Genomic DNA, 17,848 nt, shown 5'->3' with positions numbered 1-17,848 from the left:
GTCAAAATCAAACTAGTAGAGAGCAAAAGTACACCAAACACTGTGCAAGTCATAAATGTTTCAATGTGCACATCTTACGATCATTTAGTCAAAACATCAGAAAAAAAATTAACGTGTTAGGCGAAGGTAAGAAACCAAAGAGGCGCAGGGGGTTTTCACTAAGTATATTTCACATAAGCAAGGAAAATAATTTGTAAAAAAACTATAAGTATTTTTACGGGAAAGATATCTTGCTATTGCTAAAAAGAATTGAAAAGCCCAACACGGTTCACAGTTGTTACTCTAAACTAAAAATCAACATTTAATTGTGTTGTCACTTCATGACTGTGAATAAATCATTGTCTTAGGTCCAACATATGGCTCTCCAGTGACTGTCAAAGGTCATGACCATTATCTGGCCGCTTATGTGACGACAATGTTTATAATTCGTATGCATGCTTCGACATTAGAAAGGGAAGGAGGTCAGAATGTGGGCCGCTGGTGCACTTCCTTTGCAAAGTGTTCTAGAAAGTTGAAACTGACACAAAAGAATTTGAATCCTTTCACGTTCTTCGTGAAATCGTATTTAGTACAGTCATCAGACATGCGACGTCTACATTAAATTGTTATGTTTCACAGCATGCGAACATACTTGTAACTGCCAGAATTCAATCGACACACGAACCCGACTCACGGCTTGCTCGATGAAAATGTTCACCGTTGCCATCAGAAAATAGAATCAGTTCAAATAGAAAATTTGGCTTTCATGCAAATTGTATAAAGTAACGAGATAAAAATTATACACGTTCTGTAACTGATGACTAATGCACAATAAAAATAGCTCTAGAATTAAACGTTAGATTAAAAGGAATATGTCCTTAAGAAATACTTGAGATGGCCCTGAAAATGTACACTCGAAAAAAACCTCTACATTGGTTAAAGTTAACTTTCAAATTTAGACTTGTGCCAGTTACTTAGTGACATACAAAATATGGACATGTGTATTTTTCATGCAAATATTTGTCATATATTGAATAAAATATTGCAGAAGATAATGCCTGCATGTATCTGCACTACTTGCATTCGCTCAATTCTCAAAATTTGAAAAGAATTGTGAAGACGGTAAGAAAGTTTTGTATATCGCTAAATAAATTTCTTATATTATCTACTAGCGGTAATCCGATTAACACAAGTTAGTTTAGGACCAAATCTAGTGGCATCGAGCAGGAATTGACTTCCAGCATTCTTAATATATACAAACACGAACCATACACGTGGTAAGCAGCCAGCATTTGCCTTCCCGAAGATATTTTCTCTCTGCCATTAAAGAGAAAACAGTGGAAGAAGATGTACTTATTTTTCATTCTGAATTAATTGTGATATTTTTTTTCTTGGTGTAGATTCTTACTCAAATGAATAACACCCATGTAAGGCATTTGAGTGAAACTTTTAGTCGTTTGATTTGTATATATTTGTTATCTGTCAACACATATAGAGAACGCGTGAGAGAAAATTCTAGTAGTGACAAAACTACACAAATTGCATGTTTTCCAACATATGACATTTTCTTATTGGCATTATGCTAATTTAGGGCTATATCAAAAACATGTCCGCGTTACAGCATACAGTCTGGAGGTATCTGCTACGGTGGTGTCTGGCTTCTGCTAACCCTTTAGGAGTTTGTTGATTAACCGAATGATATCTGGGAGAAGAGTGGTGATGAGCCTTTAGTTTAAGTCGTATAATATAATTATCTTTTAAATTCTGTGTCGCTTAAAAGATGAATATTGAAAAAATATTGACTACCTTTCATGTTGGTGAATTTTTTGGTTTCTCTCTTTTTGTATCAATCTGTTATAATACAGGTGGCCGTCAATATTGGTGACACTGAATCGGGCAACATTTGAAAGAACGAGACTTCGCAAATAGTTAACATGCTTAGTTATTCAAGTGTTCTATTTTTAGGTACTAACTACCATTCAAAATGGGCTGACGCCATGCTTTCGAAACATTTGCGAAGTCAAGTAATTTCGATACGTCCCTGAAGGATTTTGTGAAGCCTTATCTAGAACTGCCAGGCACATACATGTAAAGTCCTGTCATCATGCTGCATCAATAACATCGAGATAATAACAGAAAGTGTAAGTGAACGGTTTATATGTCCTGGTAAACCATGACAGAGAGAAGCTAATAAATTTACGAGACCTCCCACGATAGACAGACTAAATATTGACGAATGAGCAATTGTGTATAGCGCCCCTATAACGCTTTGCCTGGCTGTATTGTTAGGGGCTCAAGCCTTTGGGCTTTGCCCCTATTGTTTTTGTAGACGATTAATATTCTTCTTCTTTCTCTTCATGTTCTTCCATAACTATTTCCCTCACCTAAAACTCGAAAACCGCCCAACGTAAACTTCTCGAAGTTGCAGGGGTAATAGGTACCTACGATTACTCGTGCACCGGGGTATAAAAATTTCGAATGCTCACGTGACCTGGCGGCCATATTGGATGACTTCTCCTAATGATCTAGGGGTCTAGTCGTTGTAAATATAGCAAGCACAGAATTATGTCTTGAGAAGTTGCAAATAAAATCGCGTGCGGTCACCTGACTTGGCCGTCAAATTTTGACTTTCGAAAAATACCCATTTAATCTTGAAAAATATTCTTCTCAAAAACCAACACACCGATTGATCTGAAATTTTACACATATTGCCCCTAGTGTAAGCTATTTTAAGTTGGTAAAAGGTATTAGGATAGGTCGTTTGATTTGGAAGCTATATTGGATTTTGTGAAAATAACCCGATGCTCAGTTTTCTACAATATTTAAACTGTAAAGCAAATTATATATACAGAAGATACGTTAACAATATATTCGACTCATCCTTGTTAAAATAGAAAAAAAACCAGTATTCATCCTATAAAAAATGACATAAATGTCACTTATTCATCCCTGTCCAATGTAACGTCTCCGTTCAGCCAACAGCATGAAAATATAAACGTCATTAGAAACGTACTTTCAAGCAAGCTCAACTTTTCTCTTTCCTTATATGGTATATAACATACTGAATTAATCCATCAAATCGCTTTCATTATTTTTTAAAACTTCAATGAAGTTGTTGCGCTTTAATATAAGAATACGTGGTCCATTGTCGACGTAATTAATGGACAGCGTAAACCAAACATGTTTACGGTTGCTGAAAGTTAGAGATAACATTATCAGCAAGTCTCGCCGTGCAGAGGTTTTAATGCTCCATAGGACTTTTTTAAACACAGTAGTAAATAGTATTTATTTTACAACTTAGTTTTCGATATCACTATATGCAAGCTATGACTCATAAACAACAGGTTGTACAAGATAAAACGGCATGGTCATATTTTCAACATGGAATGGATGAAATGTGGGTAGTCGGATGGGAGTAATTATAGGAATAATGTAATGATAAGGCCGACATTTTACAAAATGACAGAATTGTTCAACAACGGGGATGTTGTATTCATTTAACATACAAAAAAAACATATGGATAATTAAGAGGGATAACTTCAATCAGACCACGTTCAAATAAAAAGTCTTATCTTTGTGTAAGTGTTATTGAGAAACGAAAAAATGTATCAAATTTCTGACTTTTTAGTCAGGCACAATGAAAATTCCCTTACTCTTTTCGTAAGCTTAAGATTCAATATAAGTGGTCAGGAAATATTAGAAAAAACCCTGATTTACAACTTGTCACTGTTAATCGATAAAAAAGACTTTCTTATATTGATTCAGGAAATGTGCCGATTTGAGTTTGGTGCTAGTTAGTAAAAGAGAAAATACAGACATATTCACATAATGACTTAATGGCAATATTTATATCGGTCATGCACACGATGATGCCATGCATTAATCTTAAATTACTTAATAATTACTTATCTTAAATTGCTTGTAAATTTTGAAAAACCACAAACTTGGATACAAATTGTGAAGCTGTTAAGATCCTAGTAGGTAATATTGAACAAAATTTCTTAAATTCTTTGGAAGTTGTGCCAATCTAAATATCACAAAAAAGTTGATAGCATTTTCAAACCCTGCATTTTATAACGAATTTCGTGATGTCGAGCATGGCCAGAATTATAAGCACGAACTACACGAAGAGAATTTCGTTTTTCTTTTTTTAGGTACTTACTATTATTCTTATTTACAGAATGCTGACGCCATGTTTTCGAAACATTAAACACTTGTAGTTTCAATACGCCCACGAACATTTTTTGTATAGTCTTATCTAGAACTGCCAGTAGGCACAACATGCTCAACATACAGATCAGTGTTAAGCCATGCCATGATGCTACATCAATACATTGTGCATAAAACGTATACCTGAAGTGGTTAAATTTGGTCGAACATTTTTGAAGACGGAATATAATCATCTGAAAAGACCTAACGCAATTGAGGGATTAAGTACGGCCGACTTAAAATTTTGTATAGCGCCTCCCTTTAATACTTTCCTGACTGGATGTATTGTTTAATATTTAACTCCTACAACCAAAGGTCAGACAAAGTGTAAACTAGCATTATTTATTGATGACGGGGTCATAAGTTAATGTATAGTTTTTCCAAACACAGTGTTATCGCCACATGTGTTCGTGACGAAAACATTCCTTGAAGAAACCAATGAAATCGTTTTTCACATAGCAACGTCGCTGCTTCGCTTAATATAAAAACAAATGTCCCTAATCTAATATATTTGACCCAACATGGACAATTTCCGTTACAGCGTTCCCGCTTTGAAAAAAAACAACATTACATTGATAAAACTTCAATATGAGCGGGAAATACAAACACCGAAATTAATAATCAATAAATGGGACTTGATCAGTTTTAGCAAAGTGTTGACAGTGAGAGTCAAACATATATTTTTTGAACAAATTGGACATTTCTAAGGTTACATATGGTCATTTAGTAGCACTTGTATATTGTGTTCTGATTCACTTGTATGCATGGGAAAATGGCCTAACTTAGAGTAATGAGATGTATGATGCTGTTTTGTTTTTATCGAGGCAGAAAACAGTTCAGAATATTCTGCCTACTGTGCACTTTGCTCAACAAGCTATGTAACATAATTTTCTTGTTGTGTGTATTATTTTAGCAGCCACATGCCTACACAACGACATATGCGAAAAATTCAATTTAAGAAAATATCCCACAATTGTCTTGCTAAATTGAAATAAGCGTGAATATTGAAATATTATGTAAACAAAGTATCGCTTTGTAAAGGAAACTAATTTGCACTTAGTCAGACAAAATCTTCGACGGAGTGGATTGCGCGCCAACACGAATGTAAGCTATGACCCGATGCAGTCATTTGACAACAAAGTATTCATTTCGTCTTTGAGACGAATTGAGAAACTGTCACATAGTTTAAGCAATTTTCATGCAATACTTAGACATGTTGTTCAATTATTTATATTAAAAAATGCAAAGTCAAGAGGTAATTAATTTATAATCTAAATATAACACTATCTGAAAAAACAACTTTGAAACATCTCTCTTCTCAGACTTGCATTTTTGCGATTATCACAGGACAAGCCAAGGATGAATATTCATATGTTGTTTAATTAAAGCAAATATAGCAAAAACAGTGACGTCACACTTGATATATAATTATTTATAGTTGTTTTATCAATTTTGGTTTAGGCATCACATGTGTATATGTCCAAATTTTATACAAAATTGAAAGAATTTTAATTTTGAGTCACATTTTGCCCGAATGCGAGTTCCTTTGTCGAGTGCGAGGTTAAATTTGTTCTAGTCATAGCTCGCTAATCTACCTACGACTCCTTGTCTTTATGAAATTTAGCAATTACGTCTTCGCGGCAACTATAGGTTGTTCCAATATTATTGGACAAGTAGTAACATGCACCTATTTGTTATTAGTTCTTCGTTTGAATTGGTCAACGGCAGTCACATGTCACGTTTATTCTGCGAATACATGACAGTGCAACACCAATACCTAACATCAACATCAGTAATTTACTCTTTTTAGGGGTTTGGCATGTAGTTTAAATAAGAACAATCCTTTTACACTTGATCTAGTGATGCGATGGCTGCCGACGATATTGGACATAGTCACACGAGGCATTGTACAGCCAGAGTATATAGGAACGTCTGGAACACATCTCAAGGAGACCACTGAGTCACTCTGATAATATTTGTGAAGGGTACTTACCCCACTGAGAGGAATCACTCCATTCATGGTTCATGCAGGTATCAAATCCGATAGATAGATTTCAAGATTTTATGATCCAACAAGACAGACCGACTTTGCGCTTAATTGTGACTGCTAACTCCATGGGACCATGCCCTTTCAGCGTTATGTCAATGGCCGTACAACTGTTTACATCCAGAAGTTGTAATGGCGCGCAAGACATGCCGTTAGTTAATCCAGCAGATTGAGCGATAGACGTATAGTGATGTGGATTTAGTGATTGGGAAATTTAGAGGCCCAACGGCCTCAGGCAACTAGACATACAATAAACATGATGTTAGCAGTCCAGTAGTAGCTGTAAATATTTGTCTAAGCATTTTTGTAATTTGCCCAATGAACTCGATTCCGTTCACTGACACAAAAAACACTTGTATTATAGTATAATTTGATCGTGGTGATTTATTAAAAGAGATATTAAAAAGCTTGACAGACTAGTTTTACAATGTCTTTTACTTAAAACTAAAGGAGACGGAACTAAGGAAGGATGCAACAACGAATATTGTCCTTGCAGACATCAGTACGTCAAAAACGACTTACACAAGTTAAATGCACTCTTCATCAGGTGATCAGTTAACATTACAACGGATGTCGTGTTATCAAAGGAAAACACATATTTACTTGCATAGATGATTGGCATCAAATGTCATGGCCGTTTGATGAGAATAATCTCGTTGCTCTCACAGGGAGATAAGTACCGGACGCTAACTTAGATCGAGTGTTTACTCTAGTAAATGCAATCAAAGCGGTGACCTTTAAAAGCTCTATAGCCGGCTTTTTATCAGTATGGCTAGGGCATGTGAGTATGACCCCTGGTTTAGTAACGGATGTTTGGAAACGGAAATACCTGCAAGACATTGAAGGCAACACAACTACTTGTTTGGACAGCTGAATTTAAACAGAATGTCCATTCAGTAAAGCCTAATTGACGGTATGACCCTATCACCACCGGAAGAGATAAAGTAGCTTGCTTCAGAACGATAAACAATAAATATGTGTATCAGTAGTTTTCTCATGAAAGAGCGACTCCGATTCAAATCGAAAATCGGACGAGGTCACAGATCTTACTCTGTGTCATGGGTTGTTCTCTCTGCCGTCACAAGACACATGTCTCGAATGACCTGAGTCTTTACAGAGGCATACTATAAAGATCACTAATTATTAACGAATCTAGGCTGCGTGCTAAAAACACAGCGTTTGGAACGAACATTCACATGATTAAAGCCGTTTCCACACCCTAGTCAGAATCACATCAGAGAAGACAAGATTACACAACTAATTTTCGTGGCTAACAGAAATATAAACCAGAATATTATGTTTGAAAGCTCTTATAATTCACACATTCTTGCAGTAAGGTTTTTGAGAGAGTATCCACTCCAGAAACAAAGCAAGAAAATAAAGCTGTGACGCCGCTTTCTTAATGAGAGCGCCAACTTGCAAAAAACATCACGTACAGGGGCTATTTTTATAAAGACATGTACCATGGACCCGGCAGCCTCAGTAGTCCAAATATTTGGTAATAAATCTAGTGACCTCTAGATTAAAGGTCAATCTGTGTTTTACTGATCCTGTTTTATTAAAAACAGTGTCATAGGGCAATGTCTGTCGAACAAGATAAGTTGTAACGGTACTCTGCCTCCTAACACCGTTTTTTATCACTCTACACACAATGGTTTGTGTTTAAAAAAAGTAGGGAGACAGACGCAAGCAGCGCCGCAATATGGAAGATAAGCTTGGTCAAAGATAAAGTCTTTATGAAGAATCTCTCTTCGGAAAATCTTCTTATATTCAAGAATTATATCACATAATTCTGTGGAAGATATCGAAGATAACAGAAAAAAACTATGAAAACTTAGGATCAATCACAATAAAATTGGTAAACCTGAAAAGTGGGTAAATAATGCCTGATGTTAATCATTTACCAAACAAGGCAAAATTCATCAACTGTACCTCTGTTTGTAAACTTGCTAAATTACATATTACACTTATAAATATTTCAAGTTTGAAAGATGTTCAAATTGTATACGTTGTCTAGTTTTGGACTTTAAGGAACGGGGAAAATCGAAACAATGCCGTCATTGCTGTTTTCGATAAAAAAGTAACACTCGGGCCACACTTTGCGCTGAACATGTCATTCACCTGCTTTGTACAGTTCCAGTAAATGTAAATAAATTGGCAGGTCCTTACAATCGCTGGTCCGTGTGCAGACAGCATTAGCTATGTCAACCATGTTGGCTGTTTCCAAGCCGTTTCATTGGGTAGTTGTGTTCGCCTATTTCCTTAATACTCGTTTCAAATGGCTAATAGCGTTTCGTCATTAGTTTTGATTTTCACAGGCAAGACCCTCTGTCCGAATTGGTGTGTTCATCTCCAGTGCAGGACAGGTCATAAAAATGTCTCCTCTTGGACGAGGCAACTATTCCAAGCTGGCGATGCTCGAGTTGGCCTCTCGGCAGTTCTACATTTTCTTGCGTTGACCGTTTGCCCGTAAAACCTTTTTTTCACCTCTCTTCAACGTCTGTTTCTGACCGCAAATTTAGTCTCCTTTCTTGAAGCAATTCGTACGGATTTTCGCCATTCTCCGATCTGAAGCTGCTAACAGACACCGATTCATGTGCTGTTGATGGTTTCGCATTCAACCTATTATTTCTTGTTCCCTCAGTTATGCTCTCCACAACAGCTGTAGTAAAATTCTTGCCATGAAGAACATCTGACGACCCAAAAGGCTTTTCATCCCCGTCAAAACAGTTTCTTCTTGTATCTGGGGGTGGTCCTCCTATAGAGAAGAAAGTTAAATGTAAGGGTGAATGACTAATAACAAAAATCTCAACAATGAAAACAAAAAAAATGAAGTACTACTACTACTACTACTACTACTACTACTACTACTACTACTACTACTACTACTACTACTATTCATGCTTTTGTAAATTAACATTACCAATATAGAAATTCGAATTTTGCAGTCGAGATTATAATTAATGATTATATGTAATATTTTAAAGATGGGAAAGAAGAAAGAAATATTGGTACAAACCCACACGTGCTTTCGTACCCCTAAAAGCACAAGATAGAGGGACATTTTCATACAGTCTTAAAGCATACTTTCCTAGAGAGAGAGAGAGAGAGAGAGAGAGAGAGAGAGAGAGAGAGAGAGAGAGAGAGAGAGAGAGAGAGAGAGAGAGAGAGAGAGAGACAGACAGACAGACAGACAGACAGACAGACAGACAGACACAGCGATGGAAAGATACAAAAGGATAACTTGAACTTGTTTTGGAAGATAATAGGTTATTAAATTATAGGATAATCTTTTACTAAGTTAACAAATATTTACACCTAACACGACATCAGCATATAAAAATCTATTCCGAGAAACGAAAAATATATCAATAATATGTACAGCAATATACTGATGTAAGAATACCGTACCTTTTCCGTTGTCTTTTTTCCTTGTTTTATTACGGATTGCATAAAGCCGTGTCTCTCGCAGTAGACTGGTGGCATTATGTTCGTTCGTTTGTGTAGTTGTCATCGGTATTCCTGGGATATACAGCAAAAACATATTAGTATTTCAATCTGGGAACATTCACTCTGCACAATTTTAATGCAATTCGATGATGATAAAAATTTTATAAGATAATTAAAATAATTATGGGATAGATATCTTACCTTCAACTTCGGTCATTAAGTGTTCCCTTTGCCTAAAAGGGAAAAAAGCAAACTTAAGTTTCAGTCTAAAATAATTAATCTGGCTTGTTCAAGAGATTTATACTCCTCATAAGGTTCTCGAGCAAAGCGATTTTAGACTTACCGCCTGCGTCTTGTCTTCGACCCTGTTGAAGAAACAGTTATGTGTCAATGTAATAAACGAAAATAACGTACAAGTCAGAAACAACGTTAGCCGCAATCAGAAGTTCTATTTGAATTATTAGTTTGTGTTTAACATCGAGGATAAGGTTAACATAGGAAACATATCTTGTTATGTCATCAGACTTATATTGTCGAGGCGGAACAAACTCAAATGACACTTAACAAATACGATTAAATATCGCATAATCAAGTAACGTCACTTACTTTTTGTTTTCTTCGTGAAATTAATCACAATGAGTGCAACCATCAGGACGAAAACTATCAACAGTATAAATGTCACAAACAGTACCACAACAATTGTATCAACGTTACTCCGACCATCCTCGTTGGAATTTGAAGTTGATGGTCCCCGAGTCGTCGAATAATCTGCAAACAAAATTTACAAATAGAAATGCTGATAAAGGCATTATAAGATATGACAAAAACTGATAGAAAGGACACATATTATGCATCGTATATTTTCGTCATGATATTAAACTTTGTCGACAATGTGCATTTCCGATTCATTTATACTAGCATGTACAACAATGACGTAAAAATGTAAACAGTCATTTCTTGGCAATCTCTGTACAACTAAAATGGTGACACTCAATCTTACCCATTATTGACTATCATGAGGATATACATTATATACAAAATGCGGAATGTGACCACGCTAGAACCTTCGAAATGCTATACAAACATTTGGTCGTAGTTATGGTTATTCATTCAAAAGAGTAAAAGTATACACTATGGTATATTTTTCCAAATGAACGCAACCATGTCTCATTTTTTTTGCATGGTGAGGATTCTAAGTTGATGAACCAGTATATAAATAAAGACGACATGTTCTAGATGGGCATATGACATTGAGTGTGGTTATCAGATATGGTTTTAAGCTCTAAATATATGTAAGTTGTGGTTGGGTGGCACAAATTTCACATTCGACAAACTCAAAGGTTACCATTTGCAGTCTTCCATACAGAATATGGGCCTTACATGCATATCGAATAAGCAAGTATTGGAACCACATAATAACATTCAGCTATTTAATTATAATAAACCATGTGACACATTTCGACAGCCTTGGGTGTCTTAGAAGAGACGTTAACGTATGTTATTGCGTTGAATAAAAAGTTTGCCAACGATATCGATACATGATAAGAGAATACCAATGTGAATAATCGAATGCCAACGACAGGATCAAAGATGACCTATGATCATTACTGTCTATTCACATTTTTTCCAGACTATAGACACGCAAGCATTTGAGTTTTGGTTCCTGGTCTGTCGCAGACTGTCCTGGTCTTTGACTTTGATTAGTAAAATCTGTCCGTTCTCTTCTTTCATAAGGTAGTATTTATAGCAGTATGGAAGTGTTGATTATTATGCCGTTTTTTATTTGTAACATTTTAAGACGGGAGTTCAGGTAAGTGAAAAGTAAGTTCATATTTCAGGTGTTTTCTTATCATTTCTTCATTAAAATATAAAAAGACAAGCGGCCATTTTGCCACGTCCTTCAAGTCACCATAAGCATTCTCTGTGTAGTGCAAAATGGCATACTATTCCCTTCAAGTCGGTGGAGGTGTAAGACCTTGAACAAGTAAAATTTTACGCAAGATGGTATTATACTTAAAATTAATTTCAATTCTACACTATGAAATGATTTCTAACTCACCAGATATATTTGCCGTCATGGAGTATATTCTGGTGTCGTAGAGACACAGTTGAGTTCAGAGTTCAAATGTTTTAACAATAACCAACCACACCTCTGCACGTAAGGGATCAGTTATTTAACCCGATTGGTTGTGCGTCATTTGATAACAATTGTAACATTTTTCTGTCCATAAAACTACATGCAGTTTCCATACAAAGTAGGTAAACTTTTACGATCTTGTTTGTTCATGAAAAGTGAGAAACTAGACCAACTAAACCTATCATTACGCTAGCAAAGTGCTGTTGATTGACTTTTGATAATTTTGGGTCGAATGTCAGATTGTTGTAGTCTTAATTTTGGTGAAGATTGTAATGGCCAAGAACACCACGATTACGCTAGTTTTTTATTAGACTATTACATGGCATCCTTCCAGCTAACGGCCGTTCTTTTTCTATTGCGTCAGAAGTCTTTATGTCATTATGTGCACATTCAAAGACTCGCAAACATGGCATGGATCTTATTGATATGTAGGATATTGCCACTGTTCACTATTTTTCAACAGTAAAGCTAGTTGTGTGACACTATGCTTATGGCGACAGAACTGCGTAACATCAGTGGCAAATAGTTTTATAACTATGACCATATTTGGCGTAAACACTTCAGCAGCTGCAGGAAACATAGGTAAGTTTACCTGGCTTATAATTTGTATTTAATCAGTCTTTTCTATTCTTGCGGTAATATCAAATTTAGTTTTGCATATTTTTGTTATGCGTGACTTGGTTTCTGTGTCCTTTTCAACCCTTTCTTATCATGTGAATCTGCCTCACCGTGATCACTTATTATGTAACTGTTCTTGTAGCCATTACGCATAGTGACTTGTATATTTTTCCATCCACAATTTATGCTGTCGGTTTTTATCTTCGTCTCTATTCTGTGAGGTCCCTAGGTCATTGAAACTATAGTATGAAAGTAAACACAGATGTGCCATTAGTTCGTCTTCGAATATCAGACTCATGTTCCTCTTCTATGCTTGTGAAAAGACAATGAAAAAAAAGAGTTTGTCAGGCAATATGTGCCGTTTAAGACCTGCTGAAATTTTTCCTCTAGACAGCTCTTTTTAGAAATTTCATTCTGTATTCAGAAGTAAGGGTTATTTGCCTTGCAATTACGTCAAATTTGTCTCCCTTACATTTACCTACTTCATAAAATCACGTATATTCATCTCTTTGCTTATTAATCTCAGCTTATTCTAAACGTACTTAAAATTCATGTGATCTCGACAGACGATGTGCCGCGAGGCATTGGCCAAACAGCACTGATTACAACAAGCACTATTGCTTCAGTGTTGATCCTTGCTGTGATTGCTGTCCTGCTGCTGGTGCTGTATAAAGTAAGACGAAAGAGACGAGGTAGGTTAATCATTAATGAGACAATTTGCCTTTATTCATAGAATAAGAATAAATTGACGATAATTTTATGTATGTGTATTTCCTGAAAAGCCCTTATTTAAAATATGTGGCACTAAAGACAAAATAAATGAATGTAAGGCCTCGATTTTTAGAGAACGATAGACTTTATGTACCTGCTCCAATAATGGATTCTTAGATGTAACCTGTTATCTTTGGGACCGAAAGGTCACTTCATACCGATTGCATACGTGATAAGAATAAATCCGTCCAATAATTTTGCATATATTAATCGAATGCATGATTGTCAACGACCTTATTGCTGAGATGGCTAGAATAAGCAATGCTCTTGAAACATCTTTCACACGTATATGCAAAAATAGCTATAGAAAGTTTCGTTAAAGTGGAGTTGGTGTCACACATATGTACGAGATTTGTCGGCAAGTCTTAAAGTAAGTAAAGCGAAACCGCATGATTCTCTCTTTCCCTTTCGCAAAAACCTATTATGCGGTTAACAAATACTACTTTTTGGAAAAGCTACCTTTCACAGAAAGGCTATACATAATAGTTGTATATTTAGCAAGTGTCGTTGCTAAAACATATTACACGAAATTCACAGCAAGGTTAAAAATATTGTGTCATTGGTTTGTTTCTTTTTAATACAAAATTGTCTTCCGGGGAACGTAAATGGATATTAGTGCAATCCCGCATTAAAAATAACGAATTATACAGTTTTGAATAACCGGAAGTAATGATAACGTTAATTCTCTGATGCACAAATCTTGTAAAACTGTCTGTGCGAGACAGTATCATTGATAGCAACGTATAGTATATTTCAATTCAGTAATGGTTTTGTTTATGTTTTAATTTGTCAAGCCCGATTCAGTCCAGAAAGCTGCCACAAAAAGAATTCAGTTTCTATCATAGTCCGACAGTATGAGTAGCACACACACTTTCAACAAGAAACATTTGCAAATATGTACTATTTCTAGAAAAATATGATTCTAATATTCATTAACCATCCCCTGCCTGACGATCACACCTATTCGATCCTTACTATAGAATGCGCGATATGCAAGTGTTCTTTGATTCATGTTAATCACATGTTAATCACTTAAATCTGCAGACCGTAGGCACACTGGGATACAGAAGTACCACTTTACCTACAGGTAAGCTTATAATGTCAAAATTATCCAACGTAAAGTATACGGTTGAGGTCTCCTGAAATAGTATATAAAAACCGTTGATTCATTTTCTTGCTTCACTCAATATAATAAATATGATCGCAAATACTTAAAAGCTAAAGGTAACAAGAATAAAAACACCATGATTTATATATAATTATTTTTTGTATATTTTATTCAGGATTTGTTTTCAGAGCGAATACGGAGACTCTTGAAAACACCCAGATAACTCAACAGGTATTATGTTTTGAGACTTTACATGTACAATAGAATACACTCTATCCGATTTGCAAGCCCGATGTATGACTGATAATAGCCAGAATTTAGGTGTACTTATGCAAATAAAATTCCTCTAAAATATCATTACGCATACATTTTGTACTTTCAGAACATCAAAACCGTTCTCCTCAACCATGCGAAGAAATCAGAGAAGAAAACAGTGAATCACTAAGTGACAGCGAGGATGATAAAGAAAGTGACATAAACGAGGATGATTACGATGACGCAGCATCTTCAAATATTTTCCAGGTGGCGTTGGCGTTATAATCATGCGTGGCACTAATTACATTTAGGGTTTTGTAGTAGAATAAAAATGCTGTTCGCGAGCTTATTTAGCGCAGCCTTTTGTTGATGCACTACCGTCAATAACGTGCTAAATGCAACTTATAATGAATTTCAAGGTGTGCGATCGAATCACACAAAACCCCGCCAAACAGAAAAACGAAACAGAACTAAACAAGTGACACATTGATTGATTTTAGACATGATTTGCTTAAGTGACGGCAGTTTTTCTGTGAAATAGCCAAAGAACGTATGAAATATATTATAATCAATACAATTTGTTCAACTAACGTAATGGTGTTTAAGGAAAAGAGCAATAGCATCAACTTATTGACCCTTCACATTTGTTCCAACCAAAGATTATTCTGGTGACTACAGCTATTCTAAAACTTAAACTTTGTTCAACACTGATGTATTTACATAAAACAGTTCACTCAATATCAAGTGTTGCAGAATGACAAAATCGAGTTATTTATAACTGATGAAAAAACCCTGCTGCATTGTTTGAATGACGCCCATCTCCTTAACAATTTCACCATGAATAAAGAAAGCATAGGTTGCGGTCATGGTAGGGTCATAGTGTGATTGTCCTGAAAGATGGTAACACATAGACAAAGGCGCTTAGTACTTGCAACATTTCATAAGTATCATGCCAGTAGAAGAAATCTTGAGTTTTCCACACTTTGAAAGCTGTGTAATTATAATTCATTACAATAACATAAACCTTATTTGTGCAAAGATAGACAAAACATCAAAATTAACACATCTACTCAAATTAGTGTTTTACCATAGAGTATTGAGCAAATATATAACAAAGTCAAGAAACATCACTCTATTATGTACTTAAGGTTGATTTATTCAGTTTATCATTTCATAGACGTTGTTGAAAGAAGGTCCGTATGTTGAACCAGGCTTCGATGAAACCTTGCATCACGAATATGTCTTGCCAGGACAGAAAATAGTCGAAATTGACCGTGATAGAATACACAAGAAAAACTCGATCTTTTCGTGTAATCTCTATCGACAACATGAAGGGGAAGCTTGGTTTATTGGCGGCATTGATGGTTCAACAAGAGTTCTAGTTAAATCACCATCAGGTAATTCCACATTTGATACATAAAATGCATTTATGAAACACGAAATATAGAGATTACAACAACAAATCAGTAAAAAAAATACAAAACAGAGGTCAAAAAATGTAAAAAAAAGGGTATTATAACACACAACTCTCTTGTCTGTCTGTCTGTGTACTGTCTGTCTGTCTGTCTTCCTCTCCCTCTCTGTCTCTCTGTCTGTCTGTTCTGTCTGTCTGTCTGTCTGTCTGTCTGTCTGTCTGTCTGTCTCTCTCTCTCTCTCTCTCTCTCTCTCTCTCAGGAAGAGATGTCTCAAAGGTTTTTCTCCTGGGAGAAATATCACTGATGCGATCACTGTCTGCGCATAAAAATATTGTATCGCTTCTTGGCTGCTGTACTAATACTGGTGAGCTATATATTTATTTACTTTTACATGCGAAATACTTGCATTTAGGTGTATTTGGCACATGACTAGAAAGTTAATGGTAAGATTTGTATCACACACACTTTATGGCTGCAATTAGCATGCACAACACATAACGGTATAGACCTTATCACCCGCACACGCCTTTTTCCTGTAATCAATTTTTCAAAAGTTAGATAAAAATGTGCATCTTGTATCTAAATAAATATTTCCGACACAGACCTTTTTTCTGTTGTTTTTGTCTTGAGTTTTATGATTTTGACAATTATATCTTCTTTATTTTAGATCCACCATACTTGATAAGTGAGCGAGCCCATTATGGAACTCTCAGAGATTTCTTACTCAAATATAAGGAGAAAATCGTTTGTTTAGAATTGACTTCATTCGAAAAACAACTTTTAACATTTTGTATCGACATTGCCAGAGGAATGGAATATTTGACGTCCAAAAAGGCAAGCTCTCAGTTTAAGCATATCATTTTTCATAATTCCTATATAGCTTAATGGGTAACGCTATTATTAAGGTCATTTTTATACGAAAATTTAGTGTTCAAAAAGAGGGATTATAAAAGGGGGAAATATTTCTAACCTTGTCAGTAGTAATAGAATATTCCTTATTATGATAAATAGAATTTTACAGCCCCATTTTATTCATTTATCTAAATGGGCGAAAGGAAAATTTAACCATCCATGTAACTAAGTGCGACCCTGACCTATATACGAACTCACGCATGCGCACAGCTGGCGCAGCAGTTCATTGTCGTTAAAGCGGGGAAATTCCCTGCTGAGTCATTCACATTCCAAATGGAACTTGCGCAATACACTAGCTATGACTCACTATCAGTACATCTGTCGGATCATTTGTTAGATAGATTCCGACTGTGCTGCAGCTCTGTACAGCTCCTTAAGGATTCCAGTGCCCGTTCCAGTGCTGATTTTTGTCTTCTGGATGTAAGTATATACTCGTTTTCTGGTTGTGTGAATTACTACGACCTATCGGAGCGAGATTTTTACCTATTTTAATCCCTACCGGAACCATAGGGATGTTGCGCAACCCTCTTTTCCAGAAGAGTCTTTCGCAATAACTTTTCCAGTAGGGACTTTCGCAATACCTTCCAGTTGCTTAGCAACTTGTCACGTGGTTTCAGAGGTCTGAAACTCTACAGTTTTCAGAAAATTTTCTGTGGAATTTTTTCTGAACGACTCTAGTTAACTTGTTCACCCGATAGATAAAATTTTAGTAATTTCCTCTGAACTTAAAATATGACGAAAGACCATTACTTCAAACAAAATGAGTCGTTTCAGATGAATGGTACTGATATCTAAAGTGTTCACTCTTTTATCTCTACGTACAAATGTAGTTCCTAAGTCGTTCTCTATTCTATTCCCACCAACAAAACATTCAATACTCATTTCCCCTCCCCGATCTTTATCAATACTTATGATAATATCACAAGTTGTTCTGTTATCTGTTTTC

The 17,848-nt window shown here is 35.7% G+C and overlaps 3 protein-coding genes and 1 long non-coding RNA gene across 5 annotated transcripts in view; 2 read left to right on the top strand and 2 right to left on the bottom strand.

The window, feature by feature from the left end:
- Nucleotides 1-6,561, bottom strand: part of LOC139127474 (uncharacterized) — a 61,069-nt gene extending 54,508 nt beyond the window's left edge. The window contains exon 1 of the mRNA XM_070693399.1: nt 6,183-6,561. Coding sequence (XP_070549500.1) covers nt 6,183-6,209 — 27 coding nt within the window. The 5' untranslated portion in view covers nt 6,210-6,561. The remainder of the gene's footprint in view (nt 1-6,182) is intronic.
- LOC139127479 (uncharacterized) overlaps nt 1-17,848 on the top strand; it is a 237,143-nt gene that overhangs the window by 109,153 nt on the left and 110,142 nt on the right. The window lies entirely within an intron of this gene.
- Nucleotides 6,602-11,861, bottom strand: LOC139127477 (uncharacterized). The gene is made up of 7 exons (XM_070693402.1): nt 11,746-11,861; nt 10,293-10,454; nt 10,030-10,051; nt 9,888-9,919; nt 9,648-9,758; nt 9,256-9,327; nt 6,602-8,994 (listed from the first exon to the last, which is right to left on the bottom strand). Exons 1-7 carry the CDS (start codon nt 11,762-11,764, stop codon nt 8,720-8,722), a joined length of 693 nt encoding a protein of 230 aa, XP_070549503.1. The 5' UTR covers nt 11,765-11,861; the 3' UTR covers nt 6,602-8,719.
- Nucleotides 11,825-17,848, top strand: part of LOC139127473 (tyrosine kinase receptor Cad96Ca-like) — a 29,826-nt gene continuing 23,802 nt past the window's right edge. The window contains exons 1-9 of one of the 2 annotated variants that reach the window (XM_070693396.1): nt 11,825-11,945; nt 12,287-12,405; nt 13,008-13,133; nt 14,257-14,299; nt 14,496-14,551; nt 14,703-14,842; nt 15,753-15,972; nt 16,250-16,354; nt 16,658-16,824. In XM_070693396.1, coding sequence (XP_070549497.1) covers nt 16,294-16,354; nt 16,658-16,824 — 228 coding nt within the window. In that variant the 5' untranslated portion in view covers nt 11,825-11,945; nt 12,287-12,405; nt 13,008-13,133; ... (3 more) ...; nt 15,753-15,972; nt 16,250-16,293. Of the gene's footprint in view, nt 11,946-12,187; nt 12,406-13,007; nt 13,134-14,256; nt 14,300-14,495; nt 14,552-14,702; nt 14,843-15,752; nt 15,973-16,249; nt 16,355-16,657; nt 16,825-17,848 lie in introns of both variants that reach the window. The other variant, XM_070693395.1, reaches the window with a different exon arrangement.

Source organism: Ptychodera flava, unplaced genomic scaffold, assembly GCF_041260155.1.
Source record: "Ptychodera flava strain L36383 unplaced genomic scaffold, AS_Pfla_20210202 Scaffold_32__1_contigs__length_2955704_pilon, whole genome shotgun sequence".
NCBI lineage: Eukaryota > Metazoa > Hemichordata > Enteropneusta > Ptychoderidae > Ptychodera > Ptychodera flava.
This window is presented reverse-complemented; position numbering and strand designations above follow the sequence as displayed.